This window comes from Stomoxys calcitrans, chromosome 5 (genome assembly GCF_963082655.1).
Source record: "Stomoxys calcitrans chromosome 5, idStoCalc2.1, whole genome shotgun sequence".
Classification (NCBI taxonomy): Eukaryota; Metazoa; Arthropoda; class Insecta; order Diptera; family Muscidae; genus Stomoxys; species Stomoxys calcitrans.
The window spans coordinates 116,273,080-116,295,615 of NC_081556.1; the positions used below are offsets into that span (position 1 = coordinate 116,273,080).

Sequence of the window (22,536 nt, forward strand, 5' to 3'; positions counted from 1 at the left end):
CTTTGGGTTTGGGGAAGACTGTGCAGCGGAACACTGGAAACAGACGCAGATCATCAACCGACTAATGATAACCCTATCGTAGGTATCCTTGAGTGACTTAATTTTTTTTCCAATTTTGGAGCAAAGATCAGCCAGAAGCTTTGCAAGAGCTACCAATGCGGTTTATGGTCTGGTGGCATCATTGGACCGTACTTCTTGAAAGATGTAGTGAAAGCCAAGGTAACTGTGAGTGGTGAGCGCAATCGTGAGATGATATCGAACTTTTTTTACCCCAAATGCAAAAGGCGAGTTCAGTAAACATTTTATTTCATGTTCGTGACCTGTCAATTGGCCACATAGATCGCGCGATTTAACGCCTCAGACTATTTTTTGTGGCGCTATGTTAAAGCTCTTCAAGGCAACATTAAACCATTTATTCGTCAGATACCGGCCTAAATGTTGGATTGAATATGCCGAATTAAGATTAAGCGGTTGGACTATTTGAGGCGCAGTCACGGTCAGCCACGTGCATGAAAAAATCTTCAAACATTGAATAATTTGGACCGTACTATCGATTCAAATAAAGATGTCATGCGTTTTTCTGAATTTTATTTTTTTTAATGTTCCTATAGCTCTTAAAAAATCAACTTTTACAAAAAAACTTTTGATAAAAAATCGTTTAAATTTTTATTAAAAATCGAATCTACAAAAAAATTCTACAACAATAAAAAATTTTTATTTTTTACGAAATTTGCTTTTAAAATTAAATTTTGATAACTGTAACAAATAGTGAGAGTTAATAAATTTGATTTAATTCATGATAAAAGCACCAAAATGAAGCAGATAAAAACACCTCATTGGTATTCCACTAGAATTAAATCACTCATTCCACCATATCCGTCTGTCAATATGCCTTCTTTTGCCTTAATACCACAATTCAGCTCAATCGATTGCACCCAATGATGATTGTTTTGTTGTGGCAACATTAACATAAAATGCCACCCCTATGCAACTCATATATCACAATGCATTTCAAGACAGAATAAAAAAACATTCCAAACAATACATAAAACATTTAAACCATTGCTAAGGGTTACAAATAGTTTTTGTGCGGGAAATATTCGCATTCCCAAATATGAACACAAGTCGTAATTGCTTCAGGCATAGTTTGTCTTGTACACTAATAGGGAAGTTAAAACTACTTTAGTTACTTGAAGTTCTTAAATCATTCAACAACATTGGAGTTTCTTGTTAAAAGTGTGAAAAAATACAAAAAGTTATATGCCAATCCAAAATTGAAGTGAAACAGTTTAAATTTTTTAAATATTTTGTGTGAACGTGCTTTTGATAACGAAAATTAACTGAATAACAAAATTTAAGTCAAGCGCAAATTTTCCTCACCTCACCAATTACCTTACAAGATGACCGAGCTGCTTTCTAAGGAAAAAGAATTTCTAAAATTGAATGAACAACTAAATATGATGGCTTCCTCAGCGCTGGAACAACATGCTTCACAGGCTATTTCTGTCGCTGCATCCGATGTGGCTGGAACTATGTCCTTTAGTTCAGGTCGTACCTCGACCGATACTCGATTCCTGACATATCAGAAGAGCAAGGGTCAAAGTACACTGTTAAGAAAGAATGGTGCTGGCGATGGAGCCCTAGATGTTGTGGATTTATTTAATCAAGCCACAGCCCCAATTGCCAAGGAACGCCTTAATCTGACATTGCCCTATCGTCAGGGCAACAATCCCTACTCAAGTAGATTTTCTACCTCACCTCGCATTACAGTGACTGCTCCCACGCCAACGCCCCCTCCTACTACAGGACAGCCAGCGAATTCAGGCAAAATAACGCCAACTGTGGCCCCTTCTCCAATATCGAAAACATCCACTATAACACGACATCGGCCACCCAACAAAGGCAATGAAACCTATCGAGCCCCTAATCAATCCCGTTTCAATGGAAGTCGCATTCCACCCACAAACACTTCTACATTCACTGTAAAATATCGCAATGCGAAATTTGTTAAAAGTCCTTCTCTGGAGCTCTTGCACAAAGAGGAATGTTCCACGTTACGAAGTCAACAATCTTGTACTGATTCCAACAATCATCTTGAAAGCAGTGCCAGCTCAGTGATCAATGAGGATGTACAGTCTACGGGACGTCGTTCGCAAGCCAGCATTTTGACAATTGGTTCTAAGAAGAATGTCAGCACAGATGGTTTAATCAAGTAAGTAATAACTCTAGTAAATCCTTTTTCAATCGCTATTTTTGTACCCTACACCATAGAATGGGCGTATAGTAAACAGTCATTCCGTTTGTAACACTTCGAAATATTGATCCAAGACCATATAAAATATATATGCTCTGGAACGTCTCGACATTCTAGGTCTATCTAGCCATGTCTGTCCGTCCGTCTGACGACATTTGAAAATTTGCTCAAAAACTTCTTATTGATGTAGGTCCTTGGGGATTGCAAATAGGCAATATCGGTTCAAATTTCGATATAACCCCCATATAAACCGATCCCCGTATTTGACTTCTTGAATATTCATCCGATTTGGGTAAAAGACATGTGTTATGACTTCCAATATCCATGCCTAGTATGATCCGAATCGGTCAATAAACAGATATAGCCCCCTTATAAACCAATCCCCGGAATCGACATCAGGAGCCTTTAGAAGTTTAAATTTGCATCCGATTTGGCTACAATTTGGAACAAAGACTTGAGTTATGACTTCCAATATCCATGCCAAGTATGATCCCAATCGGTCTATAAACAGATATAGCCCCCATATAAACCGATCCCTGGATTTGACTTCTTGAGCCCTTAGAAGCCTTAATTTTCATCCGATTTGGCTGAAATTTAAAACAAAGACTTGAGTTATGACTTCCAACATCCTTGCCAAGTATGATCCGAATCGGTCTATAAACAGATATAGTCCTCATATAAACCGATCCCTGGATTTGATTTTTTGAGCCTTTAGATGCCTTGATTTTCACCTGATTTCGCTGAAATTTGGAACAAAGACTTGAGTTATGACTTTCAACATCCATACCAAGTATGATGGGAATCGGTCTATAATTAGATATAGCCCCCATATAAACCGATCCCCGGATTTGACTTCTTAAGCTCTTAGAGGCTTTAATTTTCATCCGATTTGGCTGAAATTTTAAACAAAGACTTCAGTTATGACTTCCATCATTCATGAATAAATCCCGTAAGCAAATAAATCGTGCATGCGTGCGCACGAAATCGCATAAACGATCAAATTGCGCCTGCGAACAAATTGCGTAAACGAACAACTTTCGTAAGCGAATAAAGTGCGTAAGTGAATAAATCAAGTAAGCGAACAAATCGCTTAAGCGAAAAACCCGCATAGAAAATAAATCGTGTATGCAAATAAATCGCGCGAGCAAACAAATTGCGTAGGCAATCGGATCGCGTAGGAGAAAAAAATCTCTTAAGCAAATAAACAAATCGCATAGGCAAACAAACCGCTTAAGCGAACAAATCGCTTAAGCGAACAAATCGCTTAAGCGAACAAATCGCTTAAGCGAACAAATCGCCTAAGCGAACAAATCGCTTAAGCGAACAAATCGCTTAAGCGAACAAATCTCGTAAGCGAATAATTCGCACAAGTGACTAAATAGCTTAAGCAAATTAATCGTTCATGCGAACAAACCTCGTAAGCGAATAAATCACGTAAACGAACAAATCGCATATGCCAACAAATCGCATATACGAACAAATCGCGTAAGCCAACAAATTGCGTAAGCGAATAATTTACGCAAGCGAACAAATCGATTAAGCAAAAAACCGCATAGAGAATAAATCGCGTTAGACACCTCGAAACTTGGTGTCAGAGATTTTAGAATGAGCGCAATAGCGAGGCGCTTGGAACGCTATTCTACGTTCGGCTAGTGGAACAAATGTTCTGTCATATCAAATTAAAGTAACGTAAAGTAAAGTGAAGAATAAATCGCGTATGAACGAATTGCGTAAGCAATCGGCTTGCGTAGGAGAAAAAATCGTCTAAGCCAATAAACAAATCGCATAAGCGAACAAATTGCTTAAGCAAAAAACGCCGTAAGCGAAAAAACTTTGTTAGCAAATAAATAGCGTAAGCAAATAAATCGTGCATGCGAACAAATTGTGTAAACGAGCAACTTGCTTAAGCGAAAAACTCTCGTATGCGAACAAATCGCGTATGCGAACAAATCGCGTATGCGAACAAATCGCTTATGCGAACAAATCGCGTTTGCGAACAAATCGCGTATACGAACAAATCGCGTGTGCGAACAAATCGCGTATGCGAACAAATGGTGTAAACGAGCAACTCAAACCTCGTAAACGAACAAATCGCTTAAGCGAAAAACCGCATAGTGCATCGTATGTTTTTTTTTTTGTTTTGATTTCCAATAGCAATGCCAAATATGGTCTGAAACGACTTACAACCTGATATATATAGTTGTCATATAAACCGATCTTCTGATTTTGCTTCTTGAGTCCCTATGGGTCGCCATTTTTATCCGAAATTCTGTACGATGACTGCTACTATGGTCTCCAATATCCCACCCAAATATTGTCCGAATCGGTCCATAACCTAATATAGCTCCAATAGAAAAGCCATCTTATCCATTATGCTTTGTTTGCCCCCAAGCAGATATCGGGCAAAGAACTTGACATATGTCATCCATGGTAGAGGGTATATAAGATTCGGCCTGGCGGAATTTAGCACGCTTTGAATTGGTTTTGCGTGTTGAACATCATTTGTTTTTGGTTGGCATTTACCACTGTGATAACTACCAAACCAATGGTTGCCCAATTTTTTTTATTAGTTGACAAACATGGTTGATTTATTTATTAATAAAATCTCGATTTGGTTTTAAATCAAAATGTTTTAAAAAAAATTTTGGTTGAAATGTTAACAAGGCTGCAGTCCATCCCTTCATCAGACGAATTCTTCGACAGTGACGGGCAGACGGGCATAACTAGATCAATTTAGAATATCAAAACGAACAAGAATATCTACTTAAAGGGGTCACAGATCAATATTTCAATGTCTAGATTAGTAAACCCCCACTCCCACTGGTAGTGGGTATAGATATTTTATTTAAAATTTTAAATTCCCCAAAATTCTTCCTTTTTTGTAGATTTCTTAAATCCAAAGTAACCATACTGGAGGAAGATCACACTCGTATTTCCCAAGAAATGGCCAAACAAAAAGAGCTACTCGATAAGGCACTGGATCAAGTCAAAGCCATGGAACAACAACGTGATCAAGCCTATGCCAAACACAATGCTCTCAAAGATCAATTGACCAAAGTCGAAAGCCAGTTAGAGGACGCGGGTCAATGTAATAAAGATCGTAGCAAAGAACAATTAAAACAACAAAAGGAATTGGAAACTGCCAAAAGGGAGATTAAAATTTTAACCCAGAATAATAAGAATTTAGAGAAACGCCTTTATAAGGCTAATGAGGAGATGGAGAATAGCCGCACCACAATAACTCAATTTAAAAAATCCGAAAGAGATCTGAAGGAGCAGTCTCGGGTTGAGCTAGAAGCCAAAGAGAAGCAAATTAAAAACCTAAGAAAACAAAGAATGGACTTGTTGAATGCCTACAAAAAACAATTATACCTCATTGACAATTTGAAGCGGCAGACCATATGCATGGAACAGGCCAAAATGATTGAATTCGGTGAAAAGGAATTCTCCAAGGTTCTGGGGTGGGATATCAAGAGTTAGCTAAATGCCCAGCTTATGGGATAAAGCAAAAAGAGCATGCAGTTTTGTTGTAGTGGTTATTTGGTTGAAACTAAGTTAAATTGTGGCCATTTAAAAAATGCCACAATGTTGTTGTGTGATGTTTTCATCCCTCTCATAGCCCTAAAACATATAAAAGCATAAGTCAACTCTTAAACACCCCTTTGTTTATAAGGCACTCATTGCAGCTACACGCATAAACACACACATAAGCAAACTAATAATAAGCAATTAATTTTCAATTATCGAGATATTCTTGAAATCTTTGGGGAAATTTAGTGTTTTTTGAAATATTTTCTCCTTTGTGAAAATTTCGCTATAAAAGCGCAAAAATTTCCAAGAAGCATCATCAGTTCACTTTCATCGTTCACATCATAGAAATCGTGTCCTCTTGCACCAAAGAAACTTGGAAAATGTTTGCCATTCGCTTCTCCTTTGCCCTACTCATCATTGCCTTCATTGTGGCTGTAGTTCTATTGCAATCCAGTGAGGCTGCCTATCGCAAACCCCCATTCAATGGCAGCATTTTCGGCAAACGCAACTCGATTGGTAAGTGCAACAAATGTCGGTTAAGTGCAATAAATCTCGGTTAAGTGCAACAAATGTCGGTTAAGTGCAACAACTGTCGGTTAAGTGCAACAACTGTCGGTTAAATTGTTTTCTTTAAATTTGTTTTCAGAATATGACAATGCCAAAGCTGTTACGGCCATGTGTGAAATTGCCATGGAAGCCTGCCAATCCTGGTTCCCCCAACCCGAGAGTAAATAATCATTGATTTTGTGGTAACATTTTTGTGGATTCCCTTCATGACCTATGGACTAAAAATGACAGCAGCTAAAATTATTGTAACCAAAAAACCAGTATTGTAAAAATTTCTATATACACATAATAAAGACTTATCCATGTAAACGGCTAAAGAGGATCTTATTATGATTGCCAATGCAACAATAAACAAAAAATGAAAAAAGTAGGAAAACGTCAAGGTCAACTGGTATAAATGCAGGGATATGTTAAACCAAACAGTAAAAACGCCCCGAATCTTAGATACCCTCCACCGCCGACTTAGCCAGGATTTCATTTGGGGGGGGTGGAGGATGGCCTAAGCCACTTTTTTCGAAATCGAAAAGTTTTCAAAATCCTTCTGTAACTGTAAAATAGATGAGATATTTCCAAATTTGTGGACGCTGCTGCTTCTAGAAACTGACTCATCAGCGATGAAATTTCGTCATAACTCTTCAAAATTTGCTTGTTTAAACAGATATCTTAGTTTTACATTACTAAGATAAGGGCTTTTGAATTACTTTGTTAAACATTTATGGCCTTATTCACAAAACTTAATGAAGCCTTAAAATAGGTTTATTTGACAGTTCTATAAAGGTTTTTTAAGTATTGTGAATAAGGCCGTTAGACTAATAATCCTTAGTATTTAGTTGTACATATCCTAAAAATATATCTTGATTTAATCTCCAATATCTGGATATTGGCCCATTTTGGGAATCTAAATATTTTTTATTCTCATAAAATTCTACGCAAAAAAACTCTGAAATAAAAAGGAGGTCCCATATAATTGACCTAAAACTTGTATCAGACAGAACTCATTGATATGAGAGAATTTCCGCAGTTCCTTAATGGAATATTCATTGACCAAATAACATTTTTACTGATTGGGTTAATAAAAATCTCACCAATTTCAATGAATTTCCCTTTTTAGGGAATTTTGGATTTTTTGTCAATATTTTGGGAATTTGACACAATTTTTTCTAAATAATGTTAAAGGAATTCATTATTCGCAAAGTTGATCTATTGTTTAACTTTCTTATGGGAAATTTTTAATTTTCGTTTTTATACCCTCCACCATAGGATGGGGGTATACTAATTTCATCATTCTGTTTGTAACACCTCGAAATATGCGTCTAAGACCCCTTAAATATATTCATGATCGTCGTGGCGTTTTAAGTCGAACTAGCCATGTCCGTCCGTCTGTCCGTCCGTCTATCTGTCGAAAGCACGCTAACTTTTGAATGAGTAAAGCTAGCCACTTGAAACTTTGCACAAATACTTGTTATTAGTGTAGATCGGTTGGGATTGTAAATGGGCTAAATCGGTCCATGTTTTGATATAGCTGCCATATAAACCGATTTTGGGTCTTGACTTCTTGAGCTTCTAGAGGGCGCAATTCTTATCAAATTTTATTAAAATTTTGCACGTAGTGTTTTAGTATCACTCCCAACAACTGTACTAAGTATGGTTTAGATCGGTCCATGTTTTGATATAGCTGCCATATAAACCGATCTTGGGTCTTGACTTCTTGAGCCTCTAGAGGGCGCAATTCTTATCCAATTTGACTGAAATTTTGCACTTGGTGTTTTGGTATCACTTCCAACATTTATGTGAAGTATGGTCCAAATCGGTCCATACCCTGATATAGCTACCATATAAACCAATTCTCATCTGATTTGGCACAGAATTTGTACATCGGTTTCTCCCATGGCCTTCAACATACGTCTGAAACGATCTATAGCTTGACAGCTCCCATATAAACCGATCTCCCGATTTTGCTTCTAGAGCCCCGAATCGGAATATAACTCGATAAAGCTCCTCCTTCGTCCATATTCATTATTCTTTGTTTGCCTAAAAAGAGATAATGCGCAAAGAACTCGACAGATGCGATCCATGGTGGAGGGTATATAAGAGTCGGCCCGGCCGAACTTCGCACGCTCTTACTTGTTTAAATATGTGATAATTTAACTAAAATATTTTGATTTCATGTGCACAGTGGGTTCCGTATAAATTAGCCTAAATATGATTTTGTTAATTATAGCGTTCGAAGAAGAAAAGTAAAAATCAGAACAAGAAAAACATTCTTGGTTGATTTGACCCCACATTTGGATATCAGATTCGTATTCATGGCAATATGGGGTTATTTAAACCCCATATTGCCATGATCAGTAAATTAGTCCTGTTTGGGAGGTGTTGTGTTGAAGGGGTGGACCCTCAGAAACTTGGTCCCACATTTCGATATCAGATTCGTATTCTACTCGCAAATACCTTTCATTTGAGTCCCATATTGTCATGATCGGTAAATATGTCCGATTTAGGGGTCTTTTGGGGGTTGGGGTGGTCCCCCTAACACTTGGTCCGATAATAGGATATCAGATACATTTTCTTATTCTAAATACCTCCCATTTGAGTCCCATATTATGGTCTAAATATATATTTGGCAGGTTTGAGGGTGGGGCGGCGCCCCTAGGTACCCCATCCGAAAATTTAGATACAAAATTTTTGTTTCTAGGTTACTATAAGAAGGCACACAAAATTTCACTTAAATCACATCTCCGAGATCTGGCGTTTTTGAAAAAAAAGGTAAGGGGGATTTTTCAAAAATTCATTTTTCAATTTGGGCACTCTTTGGGGCAAAGTAATTGTAAATTTTGCCTTCGTAAAACAAAATCAAACAAAAACCGCAAATTCTCGAGACCTAAAGCGGACTTCGTAGGGATTATTTATCATTAAAGATTTGGCAGCCCGAACAAATTTTCGAAATGCCGAGGTGACTATCTTTAGCGGCATCCCAAGAGGCGCCCGGACCACCTAGATCCTTGAAATGTGCACATGATTTCATTATCACCCCAGCTCTAACCATTCAAATTAAAAAAAAAAATATCTCTACCCGTACTCAAACAGCAATTTTTTAAAAGTTTTTTTTTTCTTTCTATCCCACAGTGCGACTGGAGATAATGACGAACAAACAAAGGATATTTTCTACGAGCTCTAGGCGCTCGGAAATATTACCGCTATTCCGTCCATGATTTTAATGCGAAAATGGAGAAGAAAAATATTTTTGGTCCAAAAGTTAAGAAACTTCAGATAATGGTTTAAGGCTAATAAAGTTCGCCGCAGCAAAGAATATGATAGTTAGCAGCACCAGATACCAACATCAAAGGATTCACACGGTCACATGGCTGTCACCCCATGAAAACATGAAAAACCAAATAAATCATGCTGTAAACGACAGTAGGCATTTTACGTGTGAAACGAACGATTGAACGATTGATGTAGCAAAGGTTCGCACTCATTTAAGCTAGTCGAAAAAAGTATGCAGTGTCAGGCATGCAAACTGGAAATTGAAAAGCTACCGACTATGGCAACGTTATACTCCCATCAACTCACCCAACTGTTTAATGAAAGCACTCCTTGTCACCATGCTGAGAAATCCGTACTGGGGTACCTCCCAGCAACAATAAGGTAAGTACATATTATTACCCACTGGAATACCAGTCATCAAAATTTTATTACTCCTGGGAATATCTAAGATTAAAACATAATAGGTTACCTATAATGAGTTAAATCATTACATATTGGCAATAAAAAGTTATTGCCAATAGAATGCCCCAAATTTTTAGCGATATTCCAAAAGAAAATTTGAAAGCGAAAAAAAATTCTGTTAAATCTAAAAGCATTACAAAATTCCCAAGAAATCAATAATTATACCCACCACCATAGGATAAAGGTATACGGCGTTAATAAATCTCCGGGCCCGGACGGTACACTTGTCCTTTGCAAGTGTTCTTCGACGCTTGCTCGTCCACTACGCAACCTTTTCCACCCTGCTTACCATGCGGGTGTTTTCCCAGCGTGTTGGAAGGTTGCGAACGTTCAGCCCATCCCCAAGAAAGATGGGGCGAAAAACCCAGCGAATTACCGGCCAAATGCGATATGCTCCGCGCTCTCCAAGGTTATGGAGAGCATGGTTAGCCATCATCTTGTCAGATACTTAGAGTTCAATGGCCTTCTTAGCGACAAACAGTATGGGTTCCGCAGAAATCGCTCTACGGGAGACCTAATGGCATTTTTGTCGGAACGATGGAGTCGCTCTATCCACCAGTTTGGTGAGAGAAAGGTCGTGGCTCTGGATATCTCCAAGGCATTTAATAGGGTCTGGCACGGTGCACTTTTATGAAGGCTGGTCGCTTTTGATGTCGGTAATAACTTTGTTCGTTTTATATCGAGCTTTCTCAGAGATCGCACTATACGAGTTGTTGTTGATGGGTTCTCATCAGATGAGTTTACATTGACCGCAGGTGTGCCACAAGGCTCTGTCCTTTCCCCTTCCCTTTTTCTTATTTTCATTGACGATCTATTGGGTCAGACTTCGAATCCAGTCTTCTCATTTGCCGAAGACAGTAGTCTTTGTCATTCATATTCATTCGACCATAGGCCAAGTCCTCAAGAAATTGTGAACAGGAGGCGCATTATGGTTGAGACGATCTCCCGGGATTTGTTGGCCATTTCCGAGTGGGGTAGAATGAACAGAGTAGACTTTAACGCACAGAAGACACAGTGCTGTTTCTTGTCTCACAAGCGATTCACTGATCCACTACAATCGTCGATATTTATCGACGGTATAGATATTGAACAGTCAGATGCTCTTGATGTTCTGGGCATAAAGATAAAATGTGATGTCCGTTGGTTAAAACACGTATTCGAAGAGTCGAAAGAAGCATTCAAGTGTTTGGGCTTTCGTAAGTGATGCAAGAAATATTTCAGCGATTCTGATCTTCTCAATAATAGATATTGAGAAGATCAGACATCAGAAGAGAACATCAGGCCGAAAATGGAATATAACTCTCATATATGGGCAGGAGCTCGAAAATCATCCTTGGAGCTACTTGACCGGGTTCAACGGAGAGCGATGGTGTTGATTGGGGACAGTAGGGTATTCAACTCTATTGCTTCCCTTGAACACATGCGGTCCAAATCGGTCTATAACCTGATATATTGGGTTGCACAAAAAGTAATTGCGGATTTTTTAAAAGAAAGTAAATGCATTTTTAATAAAACTTGGAATGAACTTTAATCAAATATACTTTTTTTACACTTTTTTTCTAATGCAAGCTAAAAGTCACAGCTGATAACTGACAGAAGAAAGAATGCAATTACAGAGTCACAAGCTGTGAAAAAATTTGTCAACGCCGACTATATGAAAAATCCTTTTTGGGCAACCCAATAGCTCCCTTATAAACTGATCTCCCGATTTGACTTCTTGAGCCCTTACAAGCCGCAATTTTTGTTCAATTTTGTTTGAAAGTATGTATGTATGTAGTGTTCCGTTATGACTTTCAACAACCGTTCCAAATACGGTCCAAATCGGTATATAACCTGATTTAGTTCCCTTATAATCCGATCTCTCGATTTGACTTCTTGGGTCCTTACAAACTCCAATTTTTATCCGATTCGGCTGAAATTTTACATGTAGTGTTTTGTTATGACTTCCAACAACTGTGTTAAGTACGGTCTAAATCGGTCTATAACCTTATAAACCTCCCATATAAACCGATCTCCCGATTTGACTTCTTGGGTCCTTACAAGCCGCAATTTTTGTCCGATTTGGCTGAAATTTTGCATGTGGTGTTCTGTTAGAACTTCCAATAACTGCGCCAAGTATGGTCAAAATCAGTCTTTAACCTAATATAGCTCCCATGTAAACCGGTCTCTCGATTATCCGTGTTCGGTTCCTAGAAGCTTTAATTTTTGCTGGTTTGACAGAAGTTTGGTACGTAGTATAAAATTATGCCCTTCAGCTTGTGTGTTCCTTATAGACTCAGAAATGGCTGAACCGATTTATTTGAACAGATGGTACATAATGACCCCGTGGTAAAAATAGGGTACTACATTTTTTGATATCTGAAGGGGGGGGGGGGGGGGGGGGGGGTTGGGGGTGGACCCTCCCCCTTACCCTAATTTTCAGAAACGCCAGATCTCGGATATGGATGGTGCAATTTAAGCGAAATTTTGTGTACCCTCATATAGTACCCTAAAAATAAATATTTGGTATCCAAATTTCGGATGGGGTACCTAGGGGGGCTGCCCCACCCTTAAACCTACCAAACATATATTTAGACCAATCACGACTCAAATGAAAGGTATTTTAGATTAGAAAACGTATCTGATATCCAATTGTCGGACCAAGTGCTAGGGGCTTCACCCCAAGCCCCAAAACACCCCCAAATCGGACATATTTACCGACCATGGCAATATGGGACTCAAATGAAAGGTTTTTGCGAGTAGAATACGAATCTGATATCCAAATGTGGCACCACGTTTCTGGAGGTCCACCCCTTTCCCAAAACACCCCCCAAACAGGACTTGTTTACTGACCATGGGAATATGGGGCTTAAATAGAAGGTATTTGAATGTAGAATACGAATCTGATATCCAAATATGGGACCAAGTGTTTGGGGGGCCGTCTCTCACCAAAAACATCCCCCAAAGGGGACAAATTTACGACCATAGTAATATGGGGCTCAAATGAAAGGTCTTCGGGAGTAAAGCACAAATTTGATATTAATATTCGGGAAAAGTGTCTATGGGGCCACTCCACCCCCAAAACACCACCCAAGTTTTTGCTGACTATTGCAATATGAGGCTCAAATAAGAGGATTTTTAAAGTGGAACGCGAAGCCGATATTTATTTTCAAGGCCAACTCATTGAGTGGCCGCCCATCCCACAAAACTCCCCCCAAGCCGGTCATTTTTGCCGACTATGGAAAAATGGGGCTCAAGTTAAAGGTATGTGGGAGTAGACCACGTATCGGATATCAACATTAGGAGCCAACTGTCTAGCGGACGTCCCACCACCATAACAACCCCCAAATAGGACATATTTGCTCACCAAGACAATTTGGGTCTTAAAGAGAGTGGAACTAAATATTTATAGTTTTTAGGGTCAATACCCCAAACCGGACATATTTGCTGACTTTTACAATAAGGAGTTTAAATGAGATTAGAAAACGAATTTGATATCCAATTTTGAGTGCAATGGCAATATGGGGTTCAAATAAATGATATATAGATGTATGAGAATAGAGCACGTTGCTGATATATTTTCAGGGCTTATAATTTGGGAGACCACTCCAATCCCCGAAACACCCCTAAATCGGGCATATTTCCTGACCATGTCAATGTGGAGCTTAAATGAAAGGTATTGGGAGGTAGAGCAAAAATTGATACCCCTTTCACAAAATACCTCACAAACAGCAATTTGTTAGTGACCATCGCAATATGGGGCTCAAATAAAGGTATTTGGGAGTAGAATACGAATTTGATATCCAAATGTAGGACCATGTGTTTAGGGCATCACTCCTTTCCCAAAACACCCCCAAAGGAAAAACATTTTTCGACCATGCTAATATGTGGCTCAAATGAAAGGTATTTGAGATAGGAAAACAAATTTGATATCCTATTGGATTGCCCAAAAAATAATTGCGGATTTTTAAAAGAAAGTAAATGAATTTTTATTAAAACTTAGAATGAACTTTAATCAAATATCCTTTTTTATACTTTTTTTCTAAAGCAAGCTAAAAGTAACAGCTGATAACTGACAGAAGAAAGAATGCAATTACAGAGTGACAAGCTGTGAAAAAATTTGTCAACGCCGACTATATGAAAAATCCGCAATTACTTTTTGGGCAACCCAATATTTTAGGGCCATCCTTAAGCCAATGGCAATATGGTATTGGTATTTGAGAGAAGAGCACGATGTTGATATTTTTTAGGGCCAAGTATCTGGGGAACCACCTCTCCCCGGATAACACCACTAAATCAGACATCATGAGAATATCGGGCTGAAATGAAGTATTTCAAGAATGGAGTACACCTTACATCCAAACTTAAATTCGTAGACTAATAAATCTCATGTGGAATTCAGATAAAGGCACTTATATTGTTAAACTCTTAGTCAAGTAAGCATGGTATTTCACTACAAGATCTTCGAAAATATTGGGTTGCCCAAAAAGTAATTGCGGATTTTTCATATAGTCGGCGTTGGCAAATTTGTTCACAACTTGTGACTCTGTAATTGCATTCTTTCTTCTGTCAGTTATCAGCTGTTAATTTTAGCTTGCTTTAGAAAAAAAAGTGTATAAAAAGTATATTTGATTAAAGTTCATTCTAAGTTTTATTAAAAATGCATTTACTTTCTTTTAAAAAATCCGCAATTACTTTTTGGGCAACCCAATAAATATTCCAAAGAAACTTTTGTTCCATATAAAGTAAAAGAAGGCGCAGCGGAGCGGGCCCGGGTCAGCTAGTTTAATATAAAGATTTCTATTTATTTGAACATAAAAAGTTTTAAATTAAAGATTTCATAAATACATGGAAAACTAAACAGAAATATCTCTAACAACATGGAAGTACAGAGTTTCTCAACAACTTTTATTTATATACACTTGCCGCAATTCATCCACATGTTTTTGGAAATGTTGCATATAATCAGTCATGAAGGTGGTATAGCACTAAAAATATAAAACAAAAATTTTATCAACTGCTACACTTTCTTCTTCTCCCATAACCAAACATACCCTGTCCAATAAGGAACGCGGTATATAGCCTTTCAGATCCAAACACAAGATCCATTCGAATATGCACACATCGGGATTATTTTCCACCTCACAAGCAGCAAAACCGGAAATCAAATTTTCACCACGAACAAATTTCATAGTAGGCGGAGCATTTGGATATTCCAAACTCATGGCAGCATTCAACCAAACTCGTCCATTTTTTCGATAAAATTTTTCATTTTCTAAATGTTCATTCATTAAGGTGGAAGGTTTTTTAAAAATCTGTTTAAAATGTTCAAAATCTATGGGGGACTCTTGCATTTCACCATTGACCAATAAGCGCCAACAGCATAGATTAACAAAATCACGACTTTGTATGAGGCCAGCACCACCGCCACAACGTAAGGCCTGTTGCCCTATTTCGGTGTAAGAGTTGATTTTCTGCACATATAAAATTTAGTTTTTAGCAAACTTTCCTGTGTTCGGTAAAGATTTCAGAATATACTTTTATAACTTTGGATTCCAACATTGTGGGATTCCATGTGGGCACCTCTTCAATGTTGTGGAAAATATCATGGCACAAGGCCTGGGCAGGATACTGCAAACTACACTGTAGAGAAAAAAATGCAAAGAGCAGCAGACTATTTGTAAGAGGCTTACATCAAGGAAGCATTTATATTTGTACTCACAGTCAATTTATATATCTTTCCATATCCCTCACGATATATGCTACTTATGGTCTCTCCCCGTTTGGTAATTTTCTCCATACGCCAATCGTAATCACATAACAAGCCATAAGTTCGATATATGCACTGCAAAGCCTTTCTATGATAATCCTCATCATCCTAAGAGATATTGAAAGCGAAAACGTTTGCATTGGAAAATTCATCTAAAAAGCGAACTTGATTTACTTTACCATCTTTGTGGGCTTATGAAATGAAAATGATTTGGTTTCATTTCACAATGATGATTTCTACGAGTTTTGTTTTCGTTTGAAAGAAAAATTTATATTCAAATCGAATTCAATGATATGCGTATTGTAGATGATATGACGTCGATATGAAACCAATAGCATCCTATGAAGTCTTTGTTATGTTGACACACCATCATTGATTATATTTGCAAAGGGGCTGTGTGCCTGAAAACCATCTTAAAAGGTGAACTTTGTCAGTTCATTATACTGAAGAGGCAAGTGGCGGAGAATATTTTGTTTTAAATTGAGTTGAAATTCTCCTTGCCTTTTCTTTGTTGATTATATGATGAGACTCAAATAATTTTCAAAAATTTTTGGGGAGCTATGAAAATATATTTAGCTGCTGTTTTCCCAGTTTCCCTTCACCACATTCATTAACTCAGTTAACTCATCTTCGAAACATAGAATGGGGGTATACTAATCTAGTCATTCCGTTTGTAACACCTCGAAATATTGGTCTTGGATCCCATAAAGTATATATATATATTCTGGATCGTCTCGACATTCTGATTCGTCCGTCTGTCGAAATCACGATGGCGGCCGAACACAGCTACAGCTAGCCGCTTGAAATATTGCACAGATACTTAATATTGATGTAGGTCGTTAGGGCTTGCAAATGAACCATATCGGTTCTGATTAAGATATAGCTTCCATATAAACCGATCTCCCGATTTGACTTCTTAAGCCCCTGGAAGCCGCAATTTTTGTCCAATTTGGCTGAAATTTTGCTCATAGTGTTCTGCTATGACTCCAACAACTGTGCTAGGTTAGGTTTAAATGGTAGTTTGCCATCAGACTCACTTAAACGTTTTCGTCCATTGTGATATCACTGGAACAGAAGAAGGAAGATGCCTTCCTACCGTTGAACCATCCAGATCGCTTTAAAAAGCCCAATAACTTGCGAATGTTCACATCCGTTAAATCACAAAGGTTCTCAAATAAATGAGAACCTAAAGTGGAACTTCTTCCGACTGCTAGTGCGGGACACACACACAGGTGTTCTATAGTCTCTTCTTCTTCGATGTCCTAACAGCTTCTGCAAAAGCTGTTGCTGGCAACCTTCAGTCTGTCAGCATGTTTTCCGATTAGACAGTGACCTGTCATGACAGACACAATGACTGAGACGCCAGTATTAGCCAGTGACAGCAAAGCGGTAGACCTCTTCAAGTCTGGATTAGACCAAATAATGTTGGAATGCTCACGGCCCCCTCTTTGTGATCATCTATCATTCGTTGTCTTTCGGGCCTGGTCCTGAAAACTTAGCTTACATGTCGCTAGAGACACCCACATATTCCAGTTCCATGTGTAAGGTAGTTCCTAGTCTCGCAAGCTCATCCACTTTACAATTCCCTGGGATATCTCTGTGGCCAGGCACCCAAAACAGTTGAATTTTGAACTGTTTAGCCATCTCATTGAGAGATCTGCGACATTCGAGGGTGGTTATTGAATTCAGAAATACTTTCTCCAGGGATTTGATGGTTACCAGGCTGTCTGAGAAGATATTTATGCCAATCGTCAAAATGACATTATATCTTAGCCATTCCACCGCTTGCTTAATTGCAAGGATCTCCGCTTGATACACACTAACCGAAACCTTCTCATATGACCAGTTCTAGATCTTTAGAGTACACCCCAAAGCCCAAACAATCGTTTAGTTTTGAACCATCAGTATAGAAGTCTATGTAACTTCTGTTACCAGGGATAACGTAGTTTCAATCGGTTCTATCAGGAATAGTGGTTTAGTAATTCTTATCAAAAAGCGGCTCAGAATGGTGTAATCCACACTGCCTGGAACATCGGATATTGTCCCGCCACAATGTCCAGAGGCATTAGGTGTAGCACTAAATTCAGTGCATCAGATGGTGTCGTCCTCAGTGCGGCTGTGATGCACAAACAAGCCATCCTTTGGATCCGGCTAAGTGTGGAGCAGTAGGTGGACTTTTGAAGCGCTGTCCACCAGACTACAACACCATATAGCATTATAGGTCTGACAACTGCATACATACCCAGTGCATGACATGCGGTTTAAACCCCCAACTTTGCCAATGGCTTTCTTGCAGGTGTATTGGGTAAGAGTTGCCTTTCTTGCCCTCTCCAAAATGTTGGATTAGAATTTCAAATTGCTGTCGTATACCTCTAAGAGTGCTGGGAAACTTTCCCTAACCGCAATACGCACATCTTCAGCATACGCGACCACTTTTACACCTTTTTCTTCCAGGAGCAATAAAATATTGTTTATGGTTACAGTACACCTCCTCTGCTGACCCATCGATAAAACCCTCTTTGTAACCCACTAGGTCGTGAAAGACTGTTGAAATGGACTTGCCCTTACTATATGCATGTTGTTGCCGAGACAGGTGATCTCCAGGGTTCTTTGCCCTATGATATGTTTCTATCAGTCTCTCAAGAGTCTTCGGCATAAAGAATGACAGACTAGTAGGGCGAAAATCTTTCGCTTTCGAATGGTACCTTTTCCCTGCTCTTGAAATGAAAATGACCTTTGTGTCCTTCCATTCCAGAGGTATATATGACATGCTGTTACAAGCCAAGGAGCCAGTCTGTCGGACACAGCTTCTAATTCAACCGGTAATACATCATCAGAGCATGGTGACTTAAAGGATTCGAAACTCTTTATCACCCCAAGGATTTTCGGCTCAGACACAATTTCCCCAATAAACTCCGACGAATGCATACCAGTAACAACCTCTTCTAGAGCCTCGTTGTTCGCTGGAGAGTTTCCCGGGAAATGTATGTCAACGAGTAGTTCTAGTGTTTCCTCACTGGACATCGTCCACGCATACTCTGGCTTCTGAATATATCCCGTAATAGATCTCAAGGATAGGGTCTTTCTTAGCCTAGAGGCCTCAGATGAATCCTCTACGGATCTACAGATTTGTGCTGAGCCTTTCTCAGCTCGCCGTTGTATTTTCTTAGCTCAACCCTGTAGACGTCTCAATCGTGTGATGGCCTTGTTGCTTTCGCTTCGTTGAAGAGTTTTCTGCAGTTCTTCCTTAGACCAACCAGTTCTGGAGTCCACCATGAACGTCGCTGTATACCGCTTGGCTTGGCACTAGGACACTACAGATTGTCGGGTCCCGTTTCGACGGCTTCCACTCCTGTTCCGATAGTGACAGATGTGGTCGATAGTTCCTCAGGCAAATATTTCAGCAACAACTGCTGAGTCGCCTCCTTATTCCCCAGCGTTAATCACCGATGATCGGCATCGTCGCAGACTGGAGGAAGCCGGGGTAATTCCGCAAGGACATCGGAGTATAGAGATGACAGTCCATTGACTATCCCACTCCCATTGTCCTAGGTATGCAGCCCTGTTCTTCTCCCTTGTTGACAACTACCATCAGCAAGTTGTCCTTAGCGACATTAGCTAAGGTCCTTAGGCCCATATTACTATTGTTCGCCTTAGTTCTTTTGGGCATGAGATGCCCCAGATAACCGCAGTCTTTTAGCTGGCTGCAGTGCCGTTTCCGTTTCTAGCCGTGTAGACGCCGTTCAGCGAATCTCCGAGCCCTAAGACTCTCACTGTCAAGCCTCTCAATAAACCTGAGAGCGATTTGCCTTGCCGGGGAAGGCCGATGGCCTAGGCAAATTATAGGTATGCGAAGATAGATAGGTTGAGCCTTGTCTTTAAGATTCGAACCAGGTGTCTTCGTCAAAAGCCCGTACTGACCATTCATCTGTCGGGTAGTGGAGCCTGGAGCAGCCGCTCCAGCAGTCAAGGGGTAGCGGCTGCTCAACATTCTACAGCCTGTTACCCCCACCGCAGCTGTTGGTTCTTTGGAGTCCATTCTAAGCCTACTAACAAAGGTTCAAACAAGAATCGCTCCAAATCGTGTCTGTTTCCACAATTGCGATGAAGGAGGATCCAAGAATGGTCTGTACATTGCCAAGTTAAACCCACTCAGAACCGCAACTAAAAGTCGCTCAAAATGTCAACAGTCCCACCTAAGAGTATGATATGTGCCAATTTTCCTAAGGATCGGTTGAAAAATGGGCACATCGCAATTTTACTCAAAACTCAAGTTTATTGTAAGATTGCTGTAAGAATGTTGATATACACATAGAAAATCTGTGTTTTCAATATTCTTGCAAATTTTTAATATTTTAAAAATTGCTATATCTTATATACATTCTTTTAATAATCTTACAAAAGCCAAAAAATGGCTATATCCCCATCTGAAGTGATTTTTTCCAATTTATAAAATAGCTTCGATTATAGACCAAAAAACCTGGCAAATTGAAGATGATCAGACGAAATTAGCGACAAAGACAGACAAACAGAGAGACGGACATAGCTAAATCGAATCATCAAGTGATTCTTAGTCGATCCGTATACTTATAAATGAGTCCGAACAGCGTGCCGCAAAGTACCACCGCTTAGTAAAGTGAGCATTAGTGAGGGGAAAACCAGTACCAGTCTGATGTACTCGCCAGTATTCAAACCCATTCTATAAGCGTCATAGATGGATATGCTAGGCTCAGCTCATCTTGACGCCTCCTCCTTCATACCTATTCTGTCAAAAAACACTTCTATTGGGTTGCCCAAAAAGTAATTGCGGATTTTTTAAAAGAAAGTAAATGCATTTTTAATACAACTCAGATTGAACTTTAATCAAATATACTTTTTTTATGCTTTTTTTCTAAAGCAAGCTAAAAGTAACAGCTGATAACTGACAGAAGAAAGAATGCAATTACAGAGTCACAAGCTGTAAAAAAATTTGTCAACGCCGACTATATGAAAAATCCGCAATTACTTTTTGGGCAACCCAATACAATCCAACTTTATTTGTGTCCTAATGCATTCCACAAAACTGTTTCAGCCCCAAAGTATGCTTTATTTCTTTAATAAGAGTTTGTCTATCAAGTCTTATGGAGTATAACAGTAAATGGAACCAATACCAACGGCAACAAGTAGTTTAAGTACCCTCCACCATAGGATGGTTGTACGCCCGTCTGTCTGTCTGTGGAAAACACGCTAACTTTCGACGAAGTAAAGCTAGGGCTCACAGTTTTGTTCCGGATTTTCTTAAAAGTATCCAATTTCGATAAGGTAAATATTCCCAAATAAAATATTCAGCCTTAAAGTATGCCCTATTAGTTTAAAAAGAAATGAATGGTCGTGCAAGTATAACAGTTACTGAGTGCTGCTTAATCGCAGTTATTGTTTATTATACCCACCACCATAAGATGGGGGTATACTATTGGGTTGCCCAAAAAGTAATTGCGGACTTTTCATATAGTCGCCGTTGACAATTTTTTTCACAGCTTGTGACTCTGTAATTGCATTCTTTCTTCTGTCAGTTATCAGCTGCTTCTTTTAGCTTGCTTTAGAAAAAAGTGTAAAAAAAGTATATTTGATTAAAGTTCATTCTAAGTTTTATTAAAAATGCATTTATTTTCTTTTAAAAAATCCGCAATTACTTTTTGGGCATCCCAATTCATATAGGCACTATGTACCGAGCAACTAGAGGATATTTTTGATGTTCGTTCATTTTTGTACTAAAACGTACAAAGTGTTACTTTATTTATAGACTGAGCTACATCTGTGAAATTAAGGATACAGGTACATCTTGGCAGTATTTAAAGCATGACTAGAAGATTTTTTTGAAATTCGTACATTAAGGTACTAAACGTACAAAATGGTACTTTATTTACGGATTGAGCTAAAGATCTCATCGCAAATTTAGGTACTAAAACTTTCAAAATGTTTTTTCTTTAAGATATGGATATGGTTAAGGCTATTAAAATTGCGATACAGTTACACCTTGGTGTACCATCGGGGGCAGCAAAGCTACCGGGCTTATTGTAGTATAATCATAATTTAGAAAATTTAAATTGAGGTAGTTTTTTTTTCAAATATTTTGAATTTTAAAAATTTTTTGAAAATTTCCTAATCCCCTACAACAAAAAATTACTTTCGTAATATTTTATGACCATTTAGCGAAGAAAGTTGGATTTTATGATTTTTGCCTAAAATAGAAACTGCTGTCAAAAGAAGTCAGATTATTGCCATACGTTTTTTTATGGATTCCAGAAATCTCACTTCTAAGAAATTCGAGAAATTGTTGGGATATAAAAAATTGCCAACTTTCGACAAGCCAATTTTCCCCAAAACATGACGGGAAAATTGTTGTAACTTGTTTCAGTCGTCTACTTTACGCCAATCCAAATTTCATTACCATACCTCTTTCCTAACTTCTAAGACAGCTCTATTCATGGGTATTTTTCGTCGTTAATGCGAACCTGGGCACACGGAGCGGCAGCAAGAGCCGTTGCGTTGTTCGAAGGTTCGAAGCCATTAATACAACTTCCAAAAGATATTTTCTCTGTGTTGGCAATCAGTACAAAATGCAGCTCTGATTTCATGACCAAATATCATCACCGATGTGTCAGTTCCAGCACCGAATAGCAACCACAATTTTCAAATTTCACTCGGCTTGGGGGGTGTTTTGGGGGAT

The 22,536-nt window shown here is 38.7% G+C and overlaps 4 protein-coding genes across 4 annotated transcripts in view; 3 read left to right on the plus strand and 1 right to left on the minus strand.

Moving 5' to 3' along the window:
• Positions 1-1,322: 1,322 nt before the first annotated feature.
• On the plus strand, positions 1,323-5,882 carry LOC106092206 (DNA ligase 1). The gene is made up of 2 exons (XM_013258994.2): positions 1,323-2,212; positions 5,140-5,882. Exons 1-2 carry the CDS (start codon positions 1,401-1,403, stop codon positions 5,732-5,734), a joined length of 1,407 nt encoding a protein of 468 aa, XP_013114448.2. The 5' UTR covers positions 1,323-1,400; the 3' UTR covers positions 5,735-5,882.
• Positions 5,883-5,887: 5 nt separating this feature from the next.
• Positions 5,888-6,669, plus strand: LOC106092208 (neuropeptide SIFamide). The gene is made up of 2 exons (XM_013258995.2): positions 5,888-6,301; positions 6,432-6,669. Exons 1-2 carry the CDS (start codon positions 6,166-6,168, stop codon positions 6,518-6,520), a joined length of 225 nt encoding a protein of 74 aa, XP_013114449.1. The 5' UTR covers positions 5,888-6,165; the 3' UTR covers positions 6,521-6,669.
• Positions 6,670-9,605: 2,936 nt separating this feature from the next.
• The window catches only part of LOC106092214 (dynein axonemal light chain 1), a 170,125-nt gene continuing 157,194 nt past the window's right edge, over positions 9,606-22,536 (plus strand). Inside the window, exon 1 of the mRNA XM_013259004.2 lies at positions 9,606-9,997. The gene's annotated coding sequence lies outside the window, so the exon portion shown is untranslated. The remainder of the gene's footprint in view (positions 9,998-22,536) is intronic.
• On the minus strand, positions 14,956-16,089 carry LOC106092213 (steroidogenic acute regulatory protein-like). Its single transcript, XM_013259002.2, has 5 exons — positions 16,007-16,089; positions 15,780-15,935; positions 15,596-15,700; positions 15,112-15,531; positions 14,956-15,045 (listed from the first exon to the last, which is right to left on the minus strand). Exons 1-5 carry the CDS (start codon positions 16,007-16,009, stop codon positions 14,956-14,958), a joined length of 774 nt encoding a protein of 257 aa, XP_013114456.1. The 5' UTR covers positions 16,010-16,089.